General features: G+C 43.4%; 1 protein-coding gene across 1 annotated transcript in view; it reads right to left on the bottom strand.

Annotated features, from left to right (window-relative positions):
* The window catches only part of LOC138259621 (zinc finger protein 436-like), a 154,401-nt gene that overhangs the window by 92,309 nt on the left and 35,071 nt on the right, over window positions 1-27,021 (bottom strand). Inside the window, exon 3 of the mRNA XM_069207471.1 lies at window positions 20,950-21,057. Coding sequence (XP_069063572.1) covers window positions 20,950-21,057 — 108 coding nt within the window. The remainder of the gene's footprint in view (window positions 1-20,949; window positions 21,058-27,021) is intronic.

The raw sequence follows: 27,021 nt of genomic DNA, 5'->3' as shown, positions 1-27,021 counted from the left end.
CCATAGGGAATAGTGACTCATGGTGGGACTCCAGCCACCTTTCCAGCCGTGCAGATTTGGATGTGCCTTACCACCAAGCAAAACGTGGGGGTCCGACCACCATGCTTGAGTCTCCAAATTGGGGGGGAGGGGAATGAGGTCAAAATGTACCTTACCCCCCGAATCCATGTCCGATTTTGACTGGACAGGACTGGACAACACATTCAATCACTGATGCCACAGACCCACAGAGAAAATATGACTCTCCCCCTTACCCCCCGCGTGGAGAGACTTGAAGGTAAGGACGTCGCATTGTCTGGGTATGTTGGGTGGGCACTGCATGTGAGGTGGGGCCACTGCAGGCATATAAATGTTGCAGTCATTTTTTTAAATCACTGTGACATGTGTATATCGGGTACACGATTGGCCAGTCATGGACTGGGACACACTTATCACACTCATACGCAACTGTCATTGTGGTGTCATCATTCATTGCCATTCAATGAATGGTACAATCACACTTGTCAACTTTTTCCATGAGAGCATACTGCAAGGGGACCTGTAATGGTAAGGGTATGCTACCTGTTGCGTATGTGAGTCAGTATGTGTGTGTGCGATCGGATTGGCTGGTTGAAGTGGAGAGAGCTGGAGTGGGTGATGTGGTTGCGTCTGCATGTGTGTCACTTGCATGTGGGATGAATTTTATTGTGTATATTGTGTTGCTGCGTGCAACATTCAGGTGAGTGTTGTTGTGTGGCAGACATAGTTGTGCCTCGTGTGAGTGTGTTTGTGTAGCTGAATGTGTAGTTATGTTGGCTGTTGGGGTTGTGTCATCTGAGGGTGAAGTGTCAATAGTGGGTGCAGGTGTTGTCATGGATGTGTGGCAATGAGTGTGTTCGGTATGTACAGTTTTTGTGCTGTTAGAAAGCAATGGGTAATGAGTCGTGTGTTGTGCAGGTGGACACTAACAGCTTAGGGAGAGAGTGCGTGTGAGACTTACCTGTATTCCATAGGCACTAACATTGTCAGTTGTCCATTGGGTCCAGCGAGGGTCTCCCTCCATCTGCATATCCATCGGTATGACACTGCCTGCACAGATGATGCATCTAAATTTGGTCAGCAGGAGCCCACCTACCTGACGGCTAGGAAGGGTGCTCCATTGTGGCGGTGTTCGACTCAGCCGCAATACATCTTAATATGGTGGGAGGAACACTGTTGACTCGACTGTGTTTTCGGGTACACCTCCAACACAGATTGGCGGGAACATCGTCAAGATCTAAATCAGGCCCTTAATGCTAGTTAGATCTTGTTATGTCAAGATATCTATACCACAAATTGATATAGTTTTACAGCGTAATATTTGTGCCAAGGGTACAATGGCATCTGCAAACAGCAAACAAAGAAAACAATGTAAGAGTGAAAAAAAGAGTTCCAGGTCTTGACAGTTCCGGGTTTTTATCATACTTTGGCCATACTTCAGAGATGCAAGTGAAACCAATAAATACCTCACTTTCATATACTTGACTTTCATTGAACGTTTCAGCTTCAACCCTATGTAGCAGCAAGGACTTGGTGAAGAACAGGATGGTAATAGTAAAGCCTTTCATGAGAGCTGGTTGAATTCTGCAATACTTTTTGAGTAGGATGACACAACAACTGCTGCTTGTTTGGCTGTGATTTTATAGGCTCAATATCTTGTTTCACCTTGTCATACTTCCATCAAGCTCCATGAGATTAATTTTCTTTCTAAATTAAAAAAAAACACATTGGAGATGCCTCTTGGTATTAGTAATTATTTCCTTCCATATGCGGTTCTTTAAGGAAGTTGAGAGGAGGGAGTACTTCTGGGAAAGCTAAAGGTTACGCAAATGGCAGCTGAGAAAATATTATTGAGGCCAGGATTTAGGTTAGCCCCATATGATCGGTAAACGTAAGTTAGTGTAGGGGTGACTTTAGCTCTAATTAAACCTAGGGCACAGGAGCCGAAAAGACTATACAGGTTATAAAAATGTACGCAAATTTAATTGCAAATGCTTTGCATGATCTCCCATTGTGGCTATTTGGACTTTATCACTAAGCTTCTCATCTTGCCATACTACCAAGTATTGATATGCATTCCAATGATCCATCCAACCCACATATTCTCCAAACCTTTTTCTCTTTTTTCCACACTGAACTATTTTGTTTTCTTTAGATTTAATGAAATCACTGTTGACGTTGAAACCATGAAGACAGATTAAAGCACTTAAAAGATCAATTGGAGTGCAAATCAGAAACAAGGTATTAAGTTTAAGGCTAGAATAATGTCCGACGTCTCTGAACCTTTCCTGCTGTGTGCTGCAACCGTGTATTTGTTTCATTGTGACTCATCCTCAAATTCTGTATGGAGGATTCTAGAGAATAGTTTTGCCTCAGTATCTAGTAATGCAATTGTTCCTTAATTCTTGTGCTCACTTACATCTCTCTTTTTGTGTATCAGGTATATAAATGAACCCCTCCGAGCTTTCGGTGTTATTGCTGTATTTATTGAACTCGAAAAAAGATGACAAAGGGATCTTTCCCAACTTTCAACATCTGATTTAAAGTCTGTAATTGGTACGCCATTTGTGCCGGGGGCACTTTTTGACCTTGATGAGCTCAAAATCTCCAGGTTTCCCTCCTCTGTAAACCATTACTTTTTTGACAAACAAAGTGACAGAGGGCCAGATCTATCAAGACTTTTTGCATTCGCAAGCGGTGCGAATGCCCGTTTGCAAATGCAAAAATGCCTTTCAGTATTTATGATAGGCATTCGCAACGCAAATTTAAGGAATCGCTAAAATAGCGATTCCTTAAATTTGCAAGCCTGTTTAGAGAATCGCAAATTGCAATTCTCTAAATAAGAAATCGCAAATAAGGAATCCTTATTTGCGATTTCTAAACCATATGTAACAAGAAATTCCTTAACGCAAATTGGGCATTAAGGAATCGCTATTACCACCAAGTTGAACTTGGTGGTAACCATGTGCAAATTTTAAAAATGCATTAAAAATGCATGTTTAAAATTGACATGTAACGCACACATGCCGCTTTGGCATGTGTGTGCCTTACATGTCCTTAAAAAACTTCTTGGGGTGCACCAGAGGGGGCCTTAGTCCCCCAGCACCCTGGGGTTTGCAATTCCCAAATTTGCAAATTCCAGTTAGGAATTCGCAATTTGGGAAATGCAAAATATTCGCAAATATGGGCAGGCCCATAGGTGCGAATGGGGCCGGTATCGCAGTTTGCGATTCGGTAATAGCATTTGCGATTTTTAAGAAATCGCTATTACCAAATCGCAAATATGATACATTGCATTTTGCAAATCAGAAATAGCTATTTCCGATTCGCAAATGCCATTTTGTTACATCTGGCCCAGAGTGTCTAATGCACTCCTAAGTTTTGATGAATTTGGAAACTTCAATGTTTCCTCATACGTGTGACAGAAGGCTAAAACTCTGTTTCCCAGGGCCTTAACTTCAAAAGCACCCTAACCAAGATTTCTCAAGTTCTGGGGATATATCAGCTGTTGAAGTGAAGGACTGTTCTGAAACTTGAGAGGCGTTTGACTGAAAGGATAAGTCGGACAGATATGCTCTCTGGGTTGTTGCTTCTATTGATCAAATACTGAAGAAGCTTGGTCCAGGGTCCTGATCAACTCCCAGAATCTCTAATCTCATGCCATTGTTTCGCTGCGTTTATCCCCCTTTCTTTCCAACACAGCACTTTATAAAGCTCTAAACTTGGTCATTTCTAAGTATGCTATTTGGGAATGAGTCCTGGAATAATGTCTTATCAAGGCGTTCAGTGGTTTTTCATCATTCTTAACAATGGAGTATACCATGTTGAGGATTAAGTGTTGTGAGGGTGATTTAGCTCTTCAGATTTGAGAATTAGGGTCAGATCTACTACCTTTTGTTTTGCGACTAGAAATCTGAGATCCATTCGAGAATCGCAAATTGTGAGTCAGAAAACAAAATGTACAACAGTGTTAAGTACACTGTTTGTGATTCCCAATGGGGTCGGAAAGTTTCAGAAAGTTTTATGGCAGCCTTGTTCCAAGTCATGTAATTTTGGAATAATGTGGGGTTGTCTTGTCCAAGTTTCTTGTAAAGGGAAGATCTTACAAAGAGTTAGAAAATTTTGCAACTCATGATCCTCCTCATTTATTGATCCCAGCTAAATTCTGGAACATTAGGCTCAAGTTATTGTTTGTATTATGCCTATTTGATGCCTTGCAGATGTTGTTATTGGTCTGCTATTGATTTTGCTTGGAAAAAACAGAGACAGTGGAAGCCATCTCCAGTCATCATTTCTGGGGTTCACAAAACTGGGGCTCTGTGATAGCTAGTGTTTTAGTTGGCATGACCTTCCACCTTATGGTTGTAGCTTATGATATAATTTAACACGATAATATCTGATGTGTGGCCTTGTGAACTATTTAAAACTGACTTAATTTGATTGTTATTCAACAGTACCCTTTCCATCATTTCGTTAGTAGGGCCACAAAGTGGCGGAGGCTCCTCAAAATCCATATTATTTAGCAGTTTGATGCCCCAATCCAAAAAGCGTATTCTTTGTGATGCAATTTGAGAGCCCATTGATAAAGAGTAAACATATAAAACATATAACATAAAACATATTTAATTTGGAATCAGTGCTGTTGACTATGCCCAGCTTATTTTTCTTGGATCAAGATCTATAACTGTGGTGTTTTTGCTTGCTATATGGGGAGTAGTTAGTGCAGTGGACACACTTGACGTTAGATTGTATTTCCAGGATGTGTATCTCCTTACCCTGAACCTGTGTGGTTCTCTGACCTGTTTAGAGTTTAAATGCAGATCTTGTTCAGTTCTGGGACCTTTCTGATCTAGTAGGTTCTCCTCCTCCTTTTTATGCTGAGTAACTGCTAAACCAGACAAGTTAGTGCATGTAGAATTGAGCTCCCACTGCATTGATATTAAATTGTTCCGGTCCACTATGTTGTGCTTGAGTAAAATACACTGCGTTGATGAATCCATTGAGTGAGTTTGGTAGGAATACTTAAAGGCAGACGGTTTGTAATATGCCTACTCTAAACGTTTTGGTATATATGACTTATTACCTTTAGAAGACCACTTCTTACATTATGAAATTTTACTTATGGAATAGTTGTTAGTTTCTGGCCTAAGGCTTGGAATATTCTCATTGTTATAGCTCTACCTCCTAGTGGAAATTAATTGTTTCATTGTGACATAAATAAGTACTTATCTAATTTATCCCTCATGTATTTCGCTGTATTTGGTTGTCTTTATGAGCTGCCTAGGTCATGTGGATTTATATGGGCAAACCCTTCTTGTTCTGTGACTTATTTCAAGGCCAGGTTTCCTTTATTCTGCGACCATCCGATAAGTACTTTGATCATTGTTCTAAAGACAAAACCACCTATTCACCCTAAAAAAAGCCCTGTGAAGAACTGGTCAACAGGCAAAACGTGTTTACGACACCCAACTTGTACTCTCCCTCACCAAGGACCCCGCCAGCGCCAAGACCAACCTACAAGAGGGTATGAAGGACGTCGCAGATTGGATGAGGCTCAGCCGCCTAAAGCTGAACTCTGAAAAAACGGAAGTCCTCATCCTCGGCAACACCCCGTCCGCCTGGGACGACTCCTGGTGGCCCACGGCCCTCGGCACCGCACCGACCCCCGCAGACCACGCCCGCAACCTCGGCTTCATCTTGGACCCTCTTCTCACCATGACCAAGCAAGTCAACGCCGTGTCCTCCGCCTGCTTCCTCACTCTCCGCATGCTCCGCAAGATCTTCCGCTGGATCCCCGCCGACACCAGAAAAACCGTGACCCACGCCCTTGTCACGAGTCGCCTGGACTACGGCAACACCCTCTACGCCGGGACCACCGCCAAACTCCAAAACCGCCTGCAACGCATCCAAAACGCCTCGGCCCGCCTCATCCTCGACGTACCCCGCAACAGCCACATCTCCGCACACCTGAGACACCTGCATTGGCTCCCAGTCAGCAAAAGGATCACCTTCCGTCTTCTCACCCATGCACACAAAGCCCTCCACAACAAGGGACCGGAATACCTCAACAGACGCCTCAGCTTCTACGTCCCCACCCGCCCCCTCCGCTCCGCTGGCCTCGCACTTGCTGCCGTCCCTCGCACCCGCCGCTCCACGGCGGGTGGGAGATCTTTCTCCTTCCTGGCGGCCAAGACCTGGAACTCCCTCCCCACCAGCCTCAGGACCACCCAGGACCACTCCGCTTTCCGGAGACTCCTAAAGACTTGGCTGTTCGAGCAGCGATAACCCCCCCTTTCCCCCCTAGCGCCTTGAGACCCGCACGGGTGAGTAGCGCGCTTTATAAATGTTAATGATTTGATTTGATTTGTTTGTGCTTTTTTAAATAGCTCAGAGTAATTTCTCATATTTCCTAGAGACAGCCCAACTCTTAGTCATGATTTCTAAAGAGACACCCATAGGGTACACTGAATGAACTTCCTGAATTAACTTGACCCATTTCCCACCTATCATTCATGAGCTGTGCACATTTCAGTGCATTGGCTTTAAATTACTCAGTTTCGGAAGTAAAACATTTTTAATTTCTGCCCTTAGTAAAGGGAAAGATATTAAATAAAGTGTAATGCTTAAGTTCATCAGTGCAGGTATACAGAGAAGTAGAACTGCACAAAGAAGCCCCATATGGTGCATGAGGAGCCTGTGCAAAAGGAGAATGAGAACCGGAGCTGACAGCATCACCTGCACCAACATTGCATCTTCGGTGAGGAACTAAGGGCCAGATGTACGACCTCGTATTTAGCAACTTGCAATATGCGACTCATTTGTGAGTCGCAAATTGGGAGTCACAAAACCAAATGCACAACAGTGTAACTCATCACTGTTTGCGATTTCCAATGGGGTCGCAAATGACCAACCTCATTCATATTAAATTTGTGACCCCATTGGAAATGGCTACACTCAGAGGGATGGTGGCCTGCTGGGGACAGCAGACCACCACGTCTTTGACTGCTTTTTAAATAAAGCATTTTTTTTAAATGCAGCCCGTTTTCCTTTTTAGGAAAATGGGAAGCATTTCAAACAAAAAAATGAAAAGTTTCCTTTTCCTTTTTTCAGAGTAGGCAGTGGTCCGCAGGACCACCGCCTGCTCTGAAAAAATATTTTCACATCCATTCACAATGGGGAAGAGGTTCCGTAGGGAGCACTTCCCATTTGCAAATGTATTACCACCAATTTGAAATTGGTGCTAACCGCAATTGTTTTTTTAACCACCTTTGTGGTCACAAAACAATCATACATCCCTCTGCGACTCACAGTTAGGAAGGGACGCCCTCAGGACACCATTCCTAATTGCGAGTCGCTATTCCAATGCCAATTAAGCGGTCGCAAAAGGTGAAATTTGCCTTTTGCGACTGCAAAATGGCGTCATACATTGGGCCTTAAGTGTCCCAGATTTACCGGGGTCATGGAGGAGGTCCCTGCCAACTGCTGCCACCTGTTACTGAACAAGTATTAGAAAGTGTGCATGCTGCTCCTGCAGCGCGGGGACCGAAGCTGAGATCAGCGCCTGCACCAACATCACATACATGGTGAGGGACTACGTGTCCCAGATTTCCCAGAGCTGTGGAGAAGGGCCCTGCTAACTGCTGCCAACTATGACTGAACAAGCGCATAACAATGCACATGCTCCTCCCACAGCACCAAGGGCGGACCCGTTCGTGCCCACCAGGGACTGGAGGAGGCCTGGCTGGGCCCCCCTCTTGATTCGGTGACCGCGTACACATGGGTGGGATTAGCTCCAATGCCCTGTCAACCCCACCATTTAATATACAATTTTCATGTTTGCAAAAGATTTGCATTTGCATCTTAGAGGGGCCCCATAGGATTACCTATACCAATCTCCGAAAGTGAGCTGTGGCGAGCCGGTAGGAGGTCTGACTCTGTTTTTCTTCCCCTCTTACCAGGCAGTTTTGCAGGGTGTGAAGTATATTTAAGTGCTCCTTAAATGTTCTTAACAACTGCAATTGGTACATTCGATGAAGCCAGTACATTCGATGAAGCCAGTAATAGTTTCAGTAATGGGCTCAAATTTTTAACGGCTGTGAGCATCTTCTGGGAGTCTTTTGTTACCCCGTACCCTCATCCTTAACTTCATGTGTGTTGTTACAATAGATCACGTGGACTAAGTAACCCGGTTTTCCAAAACATAAGAAGCCCAAACTAATTTTGAGTCCCCATGGGCAAGAAAAAAACGGGCGGTCACGATCCCACTTCTACCACCCCGTGCAAAAAACACTTCCTTCGACTGCATGCTTGAGCGTGCGGTGAACGGAATTTACACTGAAATTGCTTTAACAGAGAGGAGACTCTCTTTAAATATGGGACGTGCTCCTGGGTAACAATCTTTGGACTCTCCTTTCATGGACTCACTTTCGCCGCCGAACACAGCAGTGCAGCTGCCAATGTGACTTTGTCTAGTACCCCACATGCATAGAGCCATGCTTCCACCTCAGCACTTATTAGATCAACTAAACAGGGCACCGGTTGTGTAGCAGTAAAGCTGTATTAAAGAAGGCTTCCTTGCAGGTTGGTGATTCAATATCCCGCCAGCCTCAGGCTCCCACATCATCACCAGGCATAGAGAAATCGAATCATAATTCGGATCAGGATAACTTGGCAAGTTTAATGGAGATTCATCTTGAGAGTCTTCGAACAGTGATAAGGGTGGAAATCACTCCCCTGTTTCAGAGGTTAGATGCTGTCACAGCTAAATTGGTGTTACTACATCCTTGCACACACCCTCCCATCCCATCAACTGATAACTCTGCCCTGCAGGTAGAGAGGACTGTATTGCCGCCAGTCAACTTGCCGGCTCCCATAATTCAAACTTCCCTGTCCACGAATGTTGCACCTCTGGGAGAAAGTCATCTGGCAGATCAACCCTGTCAGTCCAAACCTTGTGGTCGTCTGCAGAACACCCCCCCCCCCACGAACTGCCAATCCGGAAGAAGGTCTCACTGTGGCGGGCCCATAAAAGAAGGAGTTGAAATCTGATCTAACTCCACGAAGGGTGGTGGTCAATCTCCCTCTAGCTGTGTGTCCTATATGTAACTGCTTTGATTGGGGTTCCACCGCTACGTAGTGGACACATTGAATCCTATGATAAACTGTTCAATAAAAACTAGGAATGGTTAGTGCAGCATAAAGGGTTGCCCATCTACCATGCCACTGATATCTTGTTAGTGTGAAGGTGTGCATGGATTGGACTACAAGAAAGAGGTGGTTGTGCTTACAGGTTCGCACATTCTAAGTACACATAAAACAATTGTTGGGGGAAAGATTTATCTTATAATCTTGTGCAATGTCCATCGGGTGCCATGTTGGTATTCACACCAATCCACCAAGGTTGTGGCTGTCCAACTGGAAGTCCAATCAGGATTGAACAAATTTATTTCCAAAAACCAAGGCACACTAAAGTAGTCCACAAAGTCTATAGTGTGTAAAGCAAGTCAAATAAGAGTTCCCAACATGTCTTGTTGCTGGTTAGGATTTATTCTTCTCAAGACATGATGAGTCCAATAACAACAGTCGATGTGTTTCGTCATCAAGACTTTCTCAAGGCATATTCAATGGAAAAGCGTCCATATGTAGAGCAAAATTTGCGATGAATACAATATTCTGTATTGAGCTGTCTTCAATACAGGGAATTAGTTAAAAAAATTCAAGAGAGAAAGGCCATGGAATTAGTGGTGTGAGGAGTGATGAGAAACAGGCTGTAGTGTGGGCTCAGCCTTGTTGTCACCATTGGGGATTGTTTTTTTATAGACCATCTGTCCTCCGAAGCCAGAGGCAAGACCACCCATTAGGACTCCCAGCAACTGATACCTGCCATCCATCCAACTCCCAGTATCTGTTGGTGCTTGTCTGGGGCTCATAAATTTTGATCATCAGTTAGGGAGTCTACCACAGGATTAACAGCCCCTGCAGAAAGCCCAACTGTTCCTCTTCTATCTCTGCTGCTAATAGCTTTGATGTCCTTTCAGATGTGGACTGACTCCCAGTAGCGGTAAACCACTCCAGTGCTCAGGGAGGTATCCAGAACCCCCTTTCTGTTAAGGGTGAACCCCTAGGTTCTAATGAGGGGTGTCCCTTCTCTTTACTAAGCTGGAATGTTGCAGGTCTGAAGGGGAAAATCACTAATCCGGACTGGCGAGCTTCTATTGATGAGTGTGATATAGTTTTGCAAGAAACTTGGTCTATTACTCCTCTATCCTATGATGGTTATGCTTGTTATTCTAGCCCATCTGTCCCTTCAGCTTAAGGCAGAGCCATGGGTGGTTTACTGATATGGATTAGCCTGAGCCTTCTCACAGATTGCCTGGTTGTTGATTCTGGGTCCCCAGCTATTTTAGCTTTGAAGTTATGTGATAACCTATCTTATTTATTTTTTATTTAATTCATTTTCATATTAACAATTTTGTTAATATTTGCACCCATTTTACTGATTTGTATAATTTTCTTCGTAAAATACAAATCGCAGATGCCAACACAAATCTCCAGCCTTTCTACTTACTTAACGCTAAACTAGCAGGGTGTGATTGGGAACCTGGAGCACCATTGGTGAGCTGTGGGGTAACCAGCGATGACAGAGGGGCTGAGTTATCCTTGTACCAAGCAGCACACAATCTTGTTGATTTACCTGATATTCTTAGGGGGGATGCCATACTGGCAGCAGTCTGGAGGAGGAGAAGGCAGAAGATGCCTTTCTATTAAAATATTACTATCATTAATTGACAGTCCCCTGTTACAAATAAATTACTGAAACACATGTTCATGTGGACATGGTGCTGTTGGTGCCCGAGTAAACAGACCCCTCTCTGGAAGTTTGGAGAGTGTTCCTGCCTTCCACCCACTTCCCATCCTGGCCAGCCCACCTGCCTTTCCTGTGCTCAGATTGCAGAGGCAGACAGGCTGGGGCCACCATATCTCGCCGAGCTTCCAGTTCTGCCAGCCCAGAAGTACTTTACGGTACGGCGATCTGGACGGAAAGTGTCTCCTCAGAATTCAAAGTATGCAGATTGGGCTTGCCAGACCATGGTGTGAGCGAGCCAGGGAGCAGGCCGCGGCGCAGGGGATCATGGACGAAGGCTTGCCTGAACTCCCCGCTATGTGCAACTCCAACGTACTGAGCATTGTCTGCAACGATAAGGTACGGTGTGCACACAAGGAAAGACGCCACTGAACACCTGCTGCCTTCCCGGTCGGGGACATCTTGTGTGATGCACTACTTAAGACATACAGAGCACTGTTGGTATTAGCAAGGTAAGTGTATTATACCCCCCTAGTTACAAAATGCAAAGAGCAAAAATGTGGATGAAGTGTGTAAAATGAGCAACTATGCTCAGGAGCCCCCTTGATACATTTTGTAAAATGTAACCGGCACTCATGTAAAGCGCTCCAATACCTTCAAGTGGACAGGCACAGACACAGAAGAAAAACAGTGACAAGAAACAGTGACATGTCCAAACAACATACGGCCACGGAGCAAAATAAAAAAAGAAGCACCGTCAGCGTGGCAACCGAATGGAAGGACACTGGCTAGTGTCCAATGAGAAATGATCGGAAGGAGTACTTGGTCCACAGGCAACCCGATGGCAAGAACTGTGAAGAAGATAACAGGAAGTGAAGCAGGATGACGTGCAGAAGGCGTTCTGGCCAGTCGGAAGCACATAAATCAGACCAACAGTGGACTAAGCCAATGGTAAGTTCAGCTAAGTAATAGACTGGTTCTAAACCCCTTTGAAGTTTTTTTCTTAACAATAGATTTTGCAAGCAGCGCAAAAGCCTCCAAAATGTTATTGTCCCATATCACTTATCAATAGCACAGTCAAAACCTTAGGTAGAGTGGTTTATAATCGTCTTGTTACCTAGGCTGCAGAGAATAACCTCCTCTGCCCCTTTCAATGCGGTTTCCGTTCAGGCTTGGGTACTGTGGAGAAAGGTTTGAACTTGAGTTTGATACTGAGTAAATATATCCATGTCAAGCATTTCCCACTGTACCTGGCCTTTATGGAGCTGTCCATAGCCTTTGACTCAGTGAACAGGACCAGGTTGTCGGTGATGCTGCTGGATTTGGGAGTGGATCAGTCTTTGGTGAACTTTTTGCTCTCTGTGCACATAAACCTAGCTGCTCGAGTGCTTCTGGGCACCAATGTGTAAAATGTTCTTTGAATGCGCACTAAAGCGAGGTGTACAACAAGGTTGTATTTTAGCTCCCCTACTTTTTATTCTCTACATTAACATCCTAAGTTCTTATCTGACCTCAAATCCGGTAGATACTCCAAGGATAGCTGGCCTACAGGTGCCTGCATTACTTTTTGAAGATGACTTAGACCTTGTGACCAGCTACGAGAAGTCGCACATTGTGAGTTGTGAGCCTGGCAAAATTAATTTATCAAAAATTACAGTCAAAAGCCACTCCCGTGTTAGTGTTAGTGACTTCAGCTATCTAGGAGTTGCTTTTGGTTCATTGGGGTGGTGACACCCCCAGTTTCACAGCTCACGCATTATGCTTAGTAGATCGGCAGAAGCAGTATGTAGTCTTATATCTACAGGAAAAGGTACCCTTTTTCCCCTTTTGAAAGTGTATAACATACAGTGTGTTACTGCTGCAACATATCGAGCACGTGTATGGGGCATTAGGAACACCTCTTTTCTCCGGACAGAAAAAACACATTTGTCAGAAGATCTTGCCCCTCCCACCATCTACCTCTAGTTTTATTGTACACTCAGAACTAAAGCTAAACTATGCTGCTGATAAGGTCCATTACGCCCCTTTTACTGTGGATTAGTGCCTGGGTAAATCCGGAGACATCATTATGCAGAGATATAATACTGGATTGCCTTAGCATGGATAAGGGGTCTTTAATCCCTTGGCTGAAGTATATCTCCAAAGCTTTTCAATCCCTCGGCCGGCCCTCTTTGTTTACAGACCCGAGGAGTATTGTTAGAGAGGACAAAACAAGGGTCAAGTCTACTTTCCTAGGATACTGTGAGGAATCTTGATTAAGAATGGAACTATATAAGCATTCAGTATTGACTTATTATAGGTTTATGGTGTTAACCTTACCAGATCTGTACTTGTCATTAGACCTTACCCGTTGGGAGAGGTGTCTTCTTTTTCATTTTAGAGCAGGAACGATATGGTGGCTTCTTTGATTAAATAATGATCTTGAATCATTGGTGGATCCAGTTTCCCCTGCCCGTATGATAACACTAGTAAACAGCCATTGTTGCATTTTGTGTTATTTTGTAGTTTTTTAGCTTCTCTCGTAGGCATTTTCTTAAGCCACTATCAAAGAACATGAGTTATCTGAGATGCAGAGAAGCGTTGTTACACTTGAAACTATTAAATTCCCTCGACAGATGTGTCTGGGTTAGCACTTTTCCTAAATCTAAAAATAGCTAATGTAAATGTAATTATGCACATCACATGGGTCTTGTCAATGTTTAGAGTTTTTAAAGGGAGTTGTTTTTCTTTTAACTTGTATTATATATTATGTTATTCATTAGGTAGTCAATTGCTCAACTTGATAAGGTACATGAATTGTATAGCCTGGGGGGCGTGGCCTGCAGCCAATGCAGCAACACGCCTAGTTTGGAGCTCCCGGTCCGCGAACTGGGCCAGAACATCATAATAGCAATAATTAGAACCCTATTGCTGCCGAAAATAACAGGGATAGCGATCAGAAGACCTGTAGCACATAGTGGACCTGCCACCAGTCCGGAACACAGGAGAAATCGGAGAGATATGCTCTGCCCTCCCCGGGGCCGCTGAGGCGCAAGTTGGCGGACGCGGCCGAGCGATACCCCAGCTGAGGAGCTGCAAAGGCAGGAAGGGACCATGTGCGACACCGAGGAGGAGAAACACCCCTGACTCAAAGAGGTGCCCCCGGCAGACATCGAACGACTTACCTGCCACGCACAGTGGTAGTGATCGACGGAAAGAGCGCAGACTGAGTGGCGGCAGAGAGCAGGCGGAGCGCGGAGAGAATCCGAAATCAAGCCACATTGGATAAAACCGCCCCGACCGCTGATGAGTACCATGAGGTTCACTGAAGATCGCAGACAGGGGGAGAGGCCCACGCAGTGATGAGCGCGACTCCGGTAAGGCGAACGAAGCACATCGGGGAACCAGCACTTAAACACCAGCGCTGAGCTAGGCTGCGACGAGAGGAACGGTCGGGAAAAACTTGGCACCCCTAGTGGGAAGAGGGATTACTCTACACAGACAGACCTGCTGGGAAGAGGCGCCCCCGCAGATATCGTACCGCTTACTTGACATGCACAGTGATAGTGATTGGCGGTGAGAATACAGACCGAGTGGCGGCGGAGGGCGAGCAGAGAGCGGAGAGAACCCAGCATCAGGCCGCACTGGATGAAAGTGCCCCGCCCTCGGGGGAGTACCATGAGAATCACCGAAGTTTGTAGATGGAGGGGGAGGCCCACTCGGTGAAGCGCGTAACTCCGGCAGCGTGGACGGAGCAGATTGGGGAACCGGCACTTAAACACCAGCACTGGGCTGGGCCACTCGGTGATGAGCGCGACCCCGGCAGTACGAATGGAGTGCATCAGAGATCCGGCACTTAACCACCAGTGCTGAGCTGGACCGCGACTGGAGGAGCGGTCGGGAAAATCTTGGCACCTCTAGAGGAAAGAGGGATCGCACTACATGGACAGACCTGCGGGAGATAGGAGAGAGTCGATCTCCAGGGTGTTTGAGCACTTTGTCCAAGAAGCGACCGCAGTGAAATTGTATGAATAAACCCGCTCTGGAACAACAGATCTCCCAGCTCTAACAATAGGAAAGCCTAAAAAGCGAGAAGAGCATCAACAAGATGGAACTTCAACTACCGGACAGCATGGACAGTCACAGCACACACGCCCACAAGAGAACCAGGAAGCGCAAGTGACAACCCTAGACTCTATACTCCTAGCCATTAAGGAGTCACGGGAAGCGCTGGAACGCAAGATAGACAACTTAACAATAGACCTCTCACTGCTCCGAGACGACCATAGGAAATTAGCAGAAAGAGTAGGAGCGAATGAAAAAACTATTGCCATCATGGCCACAATGCAAAAAAGCGCATCATCAGAGTTTATGGACCTCACATCAAGGGTTAAAACACTGGAAACCAGGGCTGAAGATGCCGAAAACCGAGTCCGGCGGAACAACCTCAGAATAATTGGCATTCCAGAAGGAGCGGAATCATCAGCAATTAACATGAAAGCTTTCTTAGAACAGTGGCTCAGAAATGAAGTAGCGCCAGAGGGCCTCACGGCGTTCTTTGCAGTAGAGAGAGCCCACAGAATACCCAACAAACTACCTCCTCCCGGAGCCCGACCGAGGATAATAATGGCAAAACTACTACATTATAAAGACAGAGACTATATTCTAGCCCAGTCCCGCCTGCGTGGCGAAATCCTATATGAGAACCAAAGAATCATGATCTTCCCTGACTTCACCAGGGGAACACAAGCGCAAAGGGCTTCCTTCAACGGACCCAAGCGGCTCTTGCGGGAGAACGGTATAAAATACGCAATGCTCTTCCCGGCCAAGCTTAGAGTAGAATACGACAATACAACACACTTCTTTCTATCTCCACAATCAGTAGAGGACTGGCTAGAGTCCTGGAACGTAACCAAACCGACAACCGACCCTCGACTCTCCCGTGCACACAAAGGAAAACACAGCAGATCCAGGAGACGGATCACAGAGATAGCGCCTCCACGGCGCCAATCCCTGCAGGAAATGAGAGAAGCCATAAACTCAGCGGCGACACTGAGTGAGGGGGTCCCACCGCTATCTCCTACCTCTAGTAATGTTTCGGACATAGACTCGTGCAGTGGGGGTTCCTCGAGGTGCTCACAAGACACCCTTGTTAGCCTGCCTCCGGTGACGCCGAGAATAGCGGATGAGATTATCTGACCTCTCTCTTGAAAGGAAGAACCGCTCTGTGAGTACCGACCTACCTCACAAAACACCAAAACAAGTAATAAATAAAAAAGCACACGACGCAGACCCCAATGAAACTACTTAAGCACACTAGTCTGGGCAATGGGGATAACACGAAAGGGCCCGGGGAGCGGCCCCGGGCGATGGCTCTCAGCCATTGCCACGCCACCCACCAATAGGACGCTAATTAAGACAGTTAATATGGTTTGGACGGGAGGAGTTGTAAGCGCCGGTCCTGGGGAATGGGAGTTGGGAAACAAGTTAATTAAGTTAGTTCTATGGGTACTAAAAACACAAGTAAGTAACGACCCGAGCAATTCACGATCCAAAACATTGAAACTATTATTACGGTTCCAAACACGGTGACAGGAACAAGGAATCCACCCACATTACACCACTAAAATAGATCATGACTACACTATATAAAATTCTAACCTGGAATGTTAGAGGCCTAAATAATATGTCTAAAAGATACAAAGTACACAATTACCTTAAACGGAGGGGTATCCATATAGCTATGTTACAGGAGACACACTTAATAGAACAAAAAGTTAATGCCCTCAAAAAAAGGTGGAGAGGTGAAATCTTCGCAACTACGTGCTCAGCATTAGCGAGGGGAGTATTATTATGGATCCGGCCAGGGGTACCCTTCCAAGTATTACACAAGATCATAGACAACGAGGGGAGGTATGTGGTGATCACAGGGAGACTGGAAGGGAAAGAGATAACATTCAGTGGGATATATGCCCCAAACCAAGACCAAGGGAAATTCCTCGACAGGATATCATGTAACATAGGCCCACTCATGACAGGCCCAAAGGTAATCGGAGGTGATCTTAATTGCATAACCAACATTGACCTAGATAGATCACATCCACCCCTCCCACAGTCCCCGATATGTAAAATGGCCCAAATATTCAAAAAATGGCAGCTACACTGGCACCTCACAGACTGCTGGAGACACCTCAACCCACACACTAGGGATTATTCATATTTTTCAGCAGCACACACCCTACATGTAAGGCTTGAAACCATACTGGTGTCACCGGAAGTATATAGTAGAATGGAAACAGCTGAATATCTTAGCCGCACCATATCGGACCACAACCCACTGATGATCTCCTTGGCTTGGACTGGAAAGAGACCCTTAATACCAACTTGGTGTTTGAGGGCAGACACCTTAGAAGACGAATCATTTAGACAAGTCCTACACAAGAACATTAAAGAATTTTTTAAACAAAACGCTGGGACTGCCACCTCTAGAACTATAGAATGGGAAACGTTCAAAGTAGTCACCAGGGGCCAATGTATTAGCGAAAATCTGGGTGTTAGGAAAGTACTAGAAGGGGAACTCCAGCGACTAGAAGATTCCCTCAGAGAACTCAAACGTAATTACCCTACGCAACCTGACCTGTCCTCCCTAATACTCGAAACTAAAAATAGGATAGCTGAAGCGAATATTAAACTGTCCCGATTTGATTACAAACTCTATTTAAGCAGACAACACGCATAGGGGGACAAGTCAGGAGCTCTACTGGCTTGGTTAGCCAGACCCCACTCGCAACAAACGATTATATTAGAAATTGAAGACACCCCAGGTCATAGAGTATTTGGACAGAAGGAAATAAACGCGAGCTTCGTTAATTATCACTCAGCATTATACGCACCCACTAAAGATGGGATAACTGAGACCCAAATGAGGGAACTGGAGACCCTCAATCTCCCAAAACTAGGGGCTGAGGACTGTCAGACTATGGCGGCTCCTATCTGGATCGCAGAAATCAAATCAGCAATCCAAAATATGGCAAGAGGAAAAGTACCAGGAGCAGACGGACTTCCAATGGAGTTCTATCTATGATTCCAAGATTTACTAGCACCACTACTTTGCATTCTATATACAGAAGCATGGAATAATAATAACTTACCCCAATCAACCTCCAAAGCCATAATGATTCCATTATTGAAACCCGATAGACCCACAGTGGATGTCCGATCATACCGCCCGCTATCCATGCTAAACCTTGATTATAAGATTCTCAGTAGAATATTAGCAGATAGGCTATTACCGCACATGACCTCACTGATCCATTAAGATCAGTCTGGCTTTATACCATCACGCAGCACAGCACAAAACATTAGGCGCCTTCTATCGGTCCTTAATAACATTCCACCAACTACACCACAGGCAGCAATCATATCGGTAGATATCGAGAAAGCCTTTGATAGCTTGAGATGGGACTACCTGGAGCAGGTCATGTTGCAAATGGGGCTAGGAGATGGCTTCGTCCGTTGGACTACACTATTATACACCAACCCCACGGCACGAGTACGAATGGGTTGAACGGTATCCAATTCTTTCCCCATAGGTAGAGGTATCAGACAGGGTTGCCAAATATCACCCCTTCTATTTGCAGTAGTGGTAGAACCACTGGCCCAAATAGTCAGAACCAGAGGATACTATGAGGGTATACTAGTAAATCGCTGGACACATCATATTGCTCTCTACGCGGATGACATGCTGCTCTTCCTTAAGAATCTGGAGGTGGATCTTCCGGGAGCAATGAGCATGTTAGAGGTATACAGAGCAGCATCCGGTCTCCGCATCAACTGGAGGAAGTCCTCCATTTTCCCAGCAATTAAGGGCACTGTAGAACCCACAGATACCAAAGGTCTACCCTGGACCCCGAACACATTTAAATATCTGGGGGTAAATATATACCATAACACAAATGAGACGGGAACATACATAGTGCACTCTGGAAGATCAGAGCGAACAAGCAGTTTTGGAGGACACTCCCTCTGACAGTCTCCGGTAGAGTCGCTCTACTCAAAATGATAGTGTTACCCAGACTGCTCTACTACTTCTCCACCATTCCACTATTAATACCGAAATCGGTGTTTAAAAATATAGAATCTATGGTGACAAGTTTCATATGGGGCTCGAGCAGACACAGAATCACGCTACGTACCCTCCAGAGGCCCACGGCTGAAGGAGGCCTGGCAGTCCCGAACCTGGAAACTTACTACTGGGCAGGGCAACTACAGTGGCTAGCAAAAATAATTGTTAACCTGCAATACCCGGGGACTTACAGATCCCATTGAACTGCCCACCAGCACAAATCCTGGGGATATTACTGAATCCGAAAAAACAGAAGAGACCCCTTCCTATGGAATGGGAGCCATCCAGATATTGCTGGGAGCAACATTTAAAATGCACCCGCAACATGACACCATATACACCTGAAGCCCCAATAACGAGCATGACATACATTACTGGAGATCATACAATAATAGGCATCGCTAAACTAATGACACATAATATTACAAAATTGGGCGATATGTATGAAAATGGGAAACTTCGAACATATGCAGAACTTCAAGAACAATTTGCACTCCCACCTGGAATGTTCCTAATACATAATACCATCACCAGAGCCATTAATAAGAGATGGCGAACAGGTATACTCAAACCACCTACACATGAGAGCTGTAACCTACTCTGCTCAATAGGGGAACAGAAGGGAGTGATCTCAGGAATATATAAATCCCTATCGAACAATACATGCTTACCCCTAGGCAAACTTAAAACCAAATGGCAGATGGAGTTAGGAACTACCATAGAGGATGAGCAATGGACCAGGATAACCGCCCACATATACACTGTGTCGCAAAACGCAAGATTTAAGCTGATAAATTTGTATATATATCATAGGGCATACTTAACCCCTCATATGATATAGAAAATGTATGGTACAACCAATGCCAAGTGCCCTAGATGTACTGCACCAACAGCAGACCTACTACACATGCTACGGGGATGTCTCTCAATCAGAAATTAATGGATGGAGATTTTTAAGAAAATTACCTTTTGTATTGGGAAACATTTATCCCCCTCCCCAATCGTGGCAATGCTGGGGGACTTCACCCGACCACGCTTGAATTTTAGCCAGAAGAGAGAGAACCTCACATTGGAAGGACTCAGTGGGCCCTCAAGTGACTAGATGGCAAAATGCAAAGGAGAAATGGGCAGAAGCCAAGGGAACAGTGTTGTTAAAAGAAGCCGTACATGGGCAAAGACCCAGAGACGATATTTCACAATGGAATACGATCCTAGAAAACTTTAGAAATATAGACGCATCCATAGCGGAAGAAGAAAAAAACATCTCAGAATCTGAAACTGAACAGTCTTCTATACCCATAACTTAAACATCACACGCACTGGAATCAACTGTTTATGCATGTGAATTGCTAATCAAAGATCCGTCATGAACAATCTCGTGTTAAAAAGGGGGGAGGAGGGGTCAAGTTAAGTTGGGGATTTCAGTACAGTATATTATTACTAAGTGTATATCATTGCACTATTATAAAGTTTAATAAAACTATTTAAAAAAAAAAAGAATTGTCTAGCCTCAGAAGTTGCCAATCTTTGTGTTTCCCGATCGGTGTTGCTACCTCTTGAATTTGCGTTTTATGCTATCTGTAGGAATGTCAAATTGATGACTGAATATACAGACATTTTTACTGTGTTTTTTGTGTTTTGCTCTTTTGTGACCTAATATAGGCCGAATAAAGATCCTTTTCACTTTGAGTATGTGAATGTGTGTCCATCTATTCCCCACTAGATCTTGACCACATTCCCCAAGCATAAATACTGCACATGCTCTGCATCTACACAGAGCATGTTGCTCACACACTGCACAATTAAAAAAAGTTCAAATCTCTTTTTGAACTTAAGCATGTGCAAAATGTGTAGAGAAACAGGGAGGTAGAAGAGAGAGAGAGAGAGAGAGAGAGAGAGAGAGAGAGAGAGAGAGAGAGAGAGAGAGAGAGAGAGAGAGAGAGAGAGAGAGAGAGAGAGAGTGTGTGTGTGTGTGTGTGTGTGTGTGTGTGTGTGTGAGGGGGAGTGTTTATGCCAGACTCACCTGAGGAATGATTATTAATTACTTTTCTCTCAGTAGCAGTGGTTTCCACAGGGGGCAGTTCTTTTATTTCTTTTGATCTTAATGTGAAAACAGAGGCAATAAGAGGACCTGCCATTGGAAGAAAATGAAAATAAACAATTCATTTACATTTGCTTGAGTAACTACAACAACTGCCGGCAGAGTTATCAAGTTGCAAGATAAAAGATACCAGAATTGACATCCACAGGACTCACATGTTTAAATATCCAGAGCACCAGCAATTTTAACATTGAAATGCTACGAAATACAGTTTATACATAAGCATATTTGAAGAAAGAAATCAAGTGGTGGCACACAGTCAGACATAAATAAGCACTGTACTGCAGACATAGAATGAGAAAGGTATTCCTTACATGAACGACAGATGTTGTGGGATCCTGTTTTGTGTGGGACCTTCTCCTTGCTAAATAAGGATCCATTTTAACCTGGCAGGCTCAGTGACTTAGCATTCACTGTTGTGTCACTAGATTGAATCCTGGCAAGGCCAAGTCAACATTCCGACTTTCTAAGGAAGGTAAATGGTTGCATTATTGGAAATGTAAGTATCAATAGGGGTATGAATCACAATTGTTATTTTAGTTGAGATTTGATTGCGTGTTGGAGTATGTGTGTTGAATGAACTAGTGATGCTTAATTGTTTGTTGTAAAGAAGTCGAAGAGTTTATTGGACTTAGAAGTAGTCTAAGATCCTGAGGTAGATTGTTCGATAAATAAGAGTTAATTTTATGGTTTTTCTTCTCTGCTATATTTTGTGGTACAGATCGTGAGGTACCATCACCTGCACAATTGAGCTAGGGACTTTAATAAGTTGTTGTGATTGTGCTAATGGTTTGACACAGTTAGATGATGAAGCCATCCAAATCACAGTGGACCCAATGCTGTGTATCTTAGACACCACCATATAATTTGACACCAAAGACAGTGGAAGTAATAACACCAGCATCAATCATCACTTTACTTTATGTCAGTCTTACAAGATCATAAAAGTACATAATACAAATACATCACATTTTAAAATCAATAATAAAACGTTTAATATTTTTAAAATAACAGCCTGAAAAAACAAAGAGAGATAAAACCTGTACATATAAAATCAGTGCTGTTAAATTTAAATAACAGAGAACCTGGGGGCAAGGAGACTCCAACGTAAACTGTATAATCGTGCAGCTGCTCAAAGGGACCAACCTCACTTTAAATATCCTGAAGGAATGAATATAGTTAATTCGGACTTATCAGTTTTTAGTAGACGTAAAGCTACCACACATTAACACCTAAATTACGACAAAGTGGGAGAATCTACCTTGATCTCGGGATTTTAATAAAAAGTGTACCTTGGTTTCTAGCATATTAGGGCAAAATGGGCATCCCTCTTGTCTTGCATCATCTAGTTCCCACTTCGAGATGAAAGACCTAAGTGGCAGTGTACCAATCTGAAAATGGATGTACATAGACTTGGTCTCGGCCGGTGTAATTCTATCGAGGAATAGTTCGAATTGCAGGGAACATTTTGGTTCCAAAATTTGTCCACTATCCCATGCAACCTCATTTCTCGCCATGTCTTCTGGAGGCCATATTCCAAGTATATACCCTCACCAAGTTGGCTGAGTTTCTATTCATCTTACTAGGATCTTCCCACATGCCCACAAAGTTAAGTTGTTTGTATTAAGACTTCACCGCTCTCAACCAGGGTGTAATTGTATTTATACAGCGCGTGGTACACCTGACGAGGCGTCAAAATGCTTTTCGGCAAGTAACATGCAACTCTGGAATCCAAAAAGATTAGTGATGGATTAATATAGGGAAATATGAGTATGGTACTAGTATTAGTATAAGGAGGTATGAGTTAATGTGAGCAGAGGACATGTGAATCTGTTTGTTGATTTGAATAGAATAATGGAGGGACAGAAGAGTTTTAATTGGGAGATCAGAGTAGAGTAGTAAGATGAGGTTTGGCATGAGTAAAGGAGAGGTGGAGGACGTAAGCCTGTAGAAAGGTATTAGGGAGATCTTAGTAGTTAAATGGGATTTGGGATGAGTCAAAAGAGAAATAAATGAAGGAGAATTTAGTAGGGTTATTTGAAGTTCATAGTCGGAAAGTAAGTTTTGGGGTGACCCAGGAGGAGCAGAGGAGGGAAGAATCTAGGAAGAGCTATTTTGGAGATCATAGTAGTAGAATGGGTTTGGGGTGAGTCAGAGAGTGCAGATAGAGGCTAGATTGATAGAGTTATACGGTGCCGTTTAGACAGCGTAAAGCTTTCGAGAGAGTAAAATGTTTTTTTTTCTTGTACAGAAGGATTAAAGTAGTAAATGTATAGATACATGATTACATAATTAAGGGAATAAATGTGTAAGGTTGATAATAGATTGAGATTTGAAGTTGTATCGTATAAACACAGGCTTTCAAGAGTTACAGTATTTGAAGTTCATTTATTTGTGTGCTTTTATAACAGTATTTTCTCTTTCTTCAGTATTTCAATAGTGAAATGCTCGTAGATAAATAGTTAAGATAATATTTACCTACTGTGATGGATAAAATAAAAACAGACTCATAAGCATAGAAACTATGCAATGACCTATGAACATGTCAAGTGTAGAATAATATACACACACACTATGTATGTATGTATATATATATATATATATATATATATATATTTTTTTTTTTAAACAAAACAACTGATATCATTTGTGATGCTGCACTCCAGGAGAGTTTAGCTTCACCAAACATCACCAATTAAAAAGTAAGAAAACTCTCCTGGAGTGCAGCATCACAATTGATATCAATTGTTTTTTTTTAAATATGATTTAGAGAAAAGGTCCTTTCCTCATTTCTGCACCAGCATATAATGCGCGCCACAATGTGGACTGTATTGTTTGATTATATATATATATATATATATATATATATATATATATATATATATATATATATACACATACATACACATATCCATAATATAATATATATATATATATACATATCTAGATATATACACATGATCAAATTATAACATGCTTCCCTACATGGGGATATACAATCCATTGCTGTTTGAGTATGGTGGTTATGTATAAAAGAGACAACTCTTGAGTAGTCTTCTGAAGATAAGATACTTGTTCGTGGATCTTATATTTGGGAGTAATGAATTCCATAGTTTGGCTGCTTGAACAGATAAAGATGTACAACCTATTGTCTTCTTCTTGTATGGTTGTGTTTTGAGGCGGGGTGCTAATCTTGAGCGGAGATTTCTTTGGTGCATTTGATGATTTTATTCCTGATGAAAAGTGGTCCTGTTCCAAGTACTGCTTTGAGGCTGATTCAGAGTAGCTTGAAGGGGGATCATTTGGCAACCGGTAACCAATGTAGGGCCCTCAAGGCAGGGGAGATGTGGGTTAGTGGCTTGACATGTAGAAGTAGTCTGGCAGTCGAGCTTTGAATGTGTTGTACTTTTTTCATGGTAGATAGAGATGATCCATGGTAGAGGCCATTGACGTAATCCAGTTTAGATAGTACAAGAGAGATAGTAGCCTGCACCTTGTGTGGAAATACAAGGTGGGGGAAGATGCGTCACAGAGTTTTCATGTTGATGAACCTTGATCTTGCTAGTTTGTCCACTTGAGCATTCATTGTTAATTTGGAGTCCATGGTAATTCCAAGATTTCATACTTCCTTAGATAGTTTAGGCGGTGGCCCCAGATCATCAGGCCAGGTGCACAGTAGGTCATAATTTTTCCAATCACCACATGTGAGTATTTCTCTTTTGGAAGCATTCAGTTTGAGGTGGCTCCATGTCATCCACTAATCAACGATTCTGAGGCAACTGAAGATTTGTGAGTTTGTGATTTCTTTGGAGGATTCCAGTTTGAGGAGTATTTGTGAGTCATCTGCGTAGTTGTAGAACGTCAGCTGAAATTCATTGATCATTGTTGGTAATGACCATGTAGATGTTGAAAAGCATGGGTGAGATGATTGAGCCTTGAGGGACTCCTGGGTTTGTTAAACCAGGGTTTGGACTAGAAAGGGGGAGTATGGATGACAGTTGTAATGTTTTGAAGTTGGATGTGAATAGTCCCCTTTATGCTGGCTTCGCAGTTGAGAGGTCCAGGAGAAGTACTATAGCAACTCTATAGCAGTCTATTGTGTTTTTAAAATCATGGCGATAAGGGCAGATTCAGTGCCTCTTCCCGGGTGAAATCCAGTTTTGGTAGTCTGAAAGAATGGAGTTATCAATCTTCAATGAATTGGGACATCTGGGTGAAAGCTGCTTGTTCTATCAGTGTGCCCAGGAAAGGACCATTTGTAATCGGTCTGTAGTTGTTGGGGTCCTGCAGGTCCAGGTTTCTTTTCTTTAATAATGGGCATATGTATGTATTTTTAAGATCTTCAGGAAAGATTCCTATAGTTAATTATTGATGATTCTTCTTACTGGCATGGCAGCAGAGGTAGATAAAATAATATTCTTGAAGATGTGTGGTGGACAAGGGTCAGAAGGGTATCCGGAAGGCCTGCTTGGTTTGACCAAATCCATGAATTCACTTTGTGATATTTGTGTGAAGGAGTGCAGAGGCCAGGTTGGCTTACCTTTGGAGCGGATGTTTGGAAGCAGGTTGGTGCTGGTTTTTCCCTTTGTTTTAAGTAGGTGTCTGCCTTGGTTGTGCAATGATTTGCCAGTTTGTCTGAAAATCTTGAGTAATGTGATGGGTTCCTTCCATGCATTCAGGTTTGCGAAATTCGTTAAGAATTTTACAAAATTCTTTATTTACAAATGCAGCATTTAGAATTTTGTTTTAGTAGTACCTTTTTTAGCCTTTTTGATTGTTGAGTTGTATATTCTGTTAAGTTTGCGTAGCTGAAACTTGTCTTGAATGTGGTTTGATTTGAGCGAGGTTCATTGTAGCTTTCTGATTTGTTGTTTTATTTAATTTAGTTCTGTATTTTCCAAGGTGCTTGTTTTCTTTGTCCTGTTTAGTTTTTCTTAGTGTATTATGATATCTAAAGCTTCCAGTAGCCACTTATAAAGTTTTGGAACAGAATGTATTGTTTCTAGATCTGTGTTGGCTGTTAGTTGTGTTTCTAAGTGTTCAAAATTGAGTTTGCTCCATGGTTGATAGGTGGATGTATGTAAGGTGGTCTTGGGTGTGTTGATGTGTGGTGTGTTATGTTGGAAAGTAACCAAATGTTGGTCTGACCATATGACTGGTGTGATGCTTTGAATGGTAAATAGTTCTGGGTTTACAAAAACCACATCTAAGATGTGTCCAGCGATGTGTGTAGGACTGTGTAGAATCTGATGTAGGTTCAATGTGACTAGGCAAGTGATGATAGCTTTTAGATAGCATTGGATGGGGCATATTGGGTTTGTCAAACCTATTGTTTAGGTCTCAAAGAATGCATAGGTTGGAATATAGTGTCAGAAGGTTTAAAACTGTGTCTAGAAATGTGCCTGGAAATGTAGACTTGCTTGGTAGTGGTCTGTAAAGGAGGAGGAAGTTACAGGAGGAAGTTGGTGTAGGGTTGCAAGGTGAGGATGGCCTCATAACCTTGTAAGGAGATGTTGTCTGTTTTGCTGAGATTTATTGTTTGTTTGAATATAACAGCTAGTCCACTTCCTTTTTTTCCTATACGGTTTGGTGTGATGGTTTGATAGCCTGGAGGAACGGCTTCACCCATCCATGATTCAGTTATGAAGAGTAAGTCATGTTGTGTATTTTGTTTGCGCCTGTTTAGGGTGGAAGGAGTATCGGTTAGGGGTGGTGAGGGAGTATGTGGGTCATATTGTAAGGCTCTTAATTGTGCAGTGGATGAGAGGCAGGTGAATGAATGTTGCTGTGTTGGGGTTTTTTTTGTGGGAGACGGTGAAGGATGTGAATGTTAGTGTAGAGTTGGTTTTGGATTTGCATTATTTGTGTAGTCAGGAGGGTGTTAGTGGGTGTGTTGGAAAGTATTTAAAAAATGTGTTTGTGATTTTGATGTGCTTGTTTGTGAGCGTTGTTTTGTTTTTGTAGAGTAGTGAGGGGTGATATGGGTGTAATTTA

The sequence above is a fragment of the Pleurodeles waltl genome, chromosome 9 (assembly GCF_031143425.1).
Source record: "Pleurodeles waltl isolate 20211129_DDA chromosome 9, aPleWal1.hap1.20221129, whole genome shotgun sequence".
In the NCBI taxonomy this organism is placed as follows: domain Eukaryota; kingdom Metazoa; phylum Chordata; class Amphibia; order Caudata; family Salamandridae; genus Pleurodeles; species Pleurodeles waltl.
This window is presented reverse-complemented; position numbering and strand designations above follow the sequence as displayed.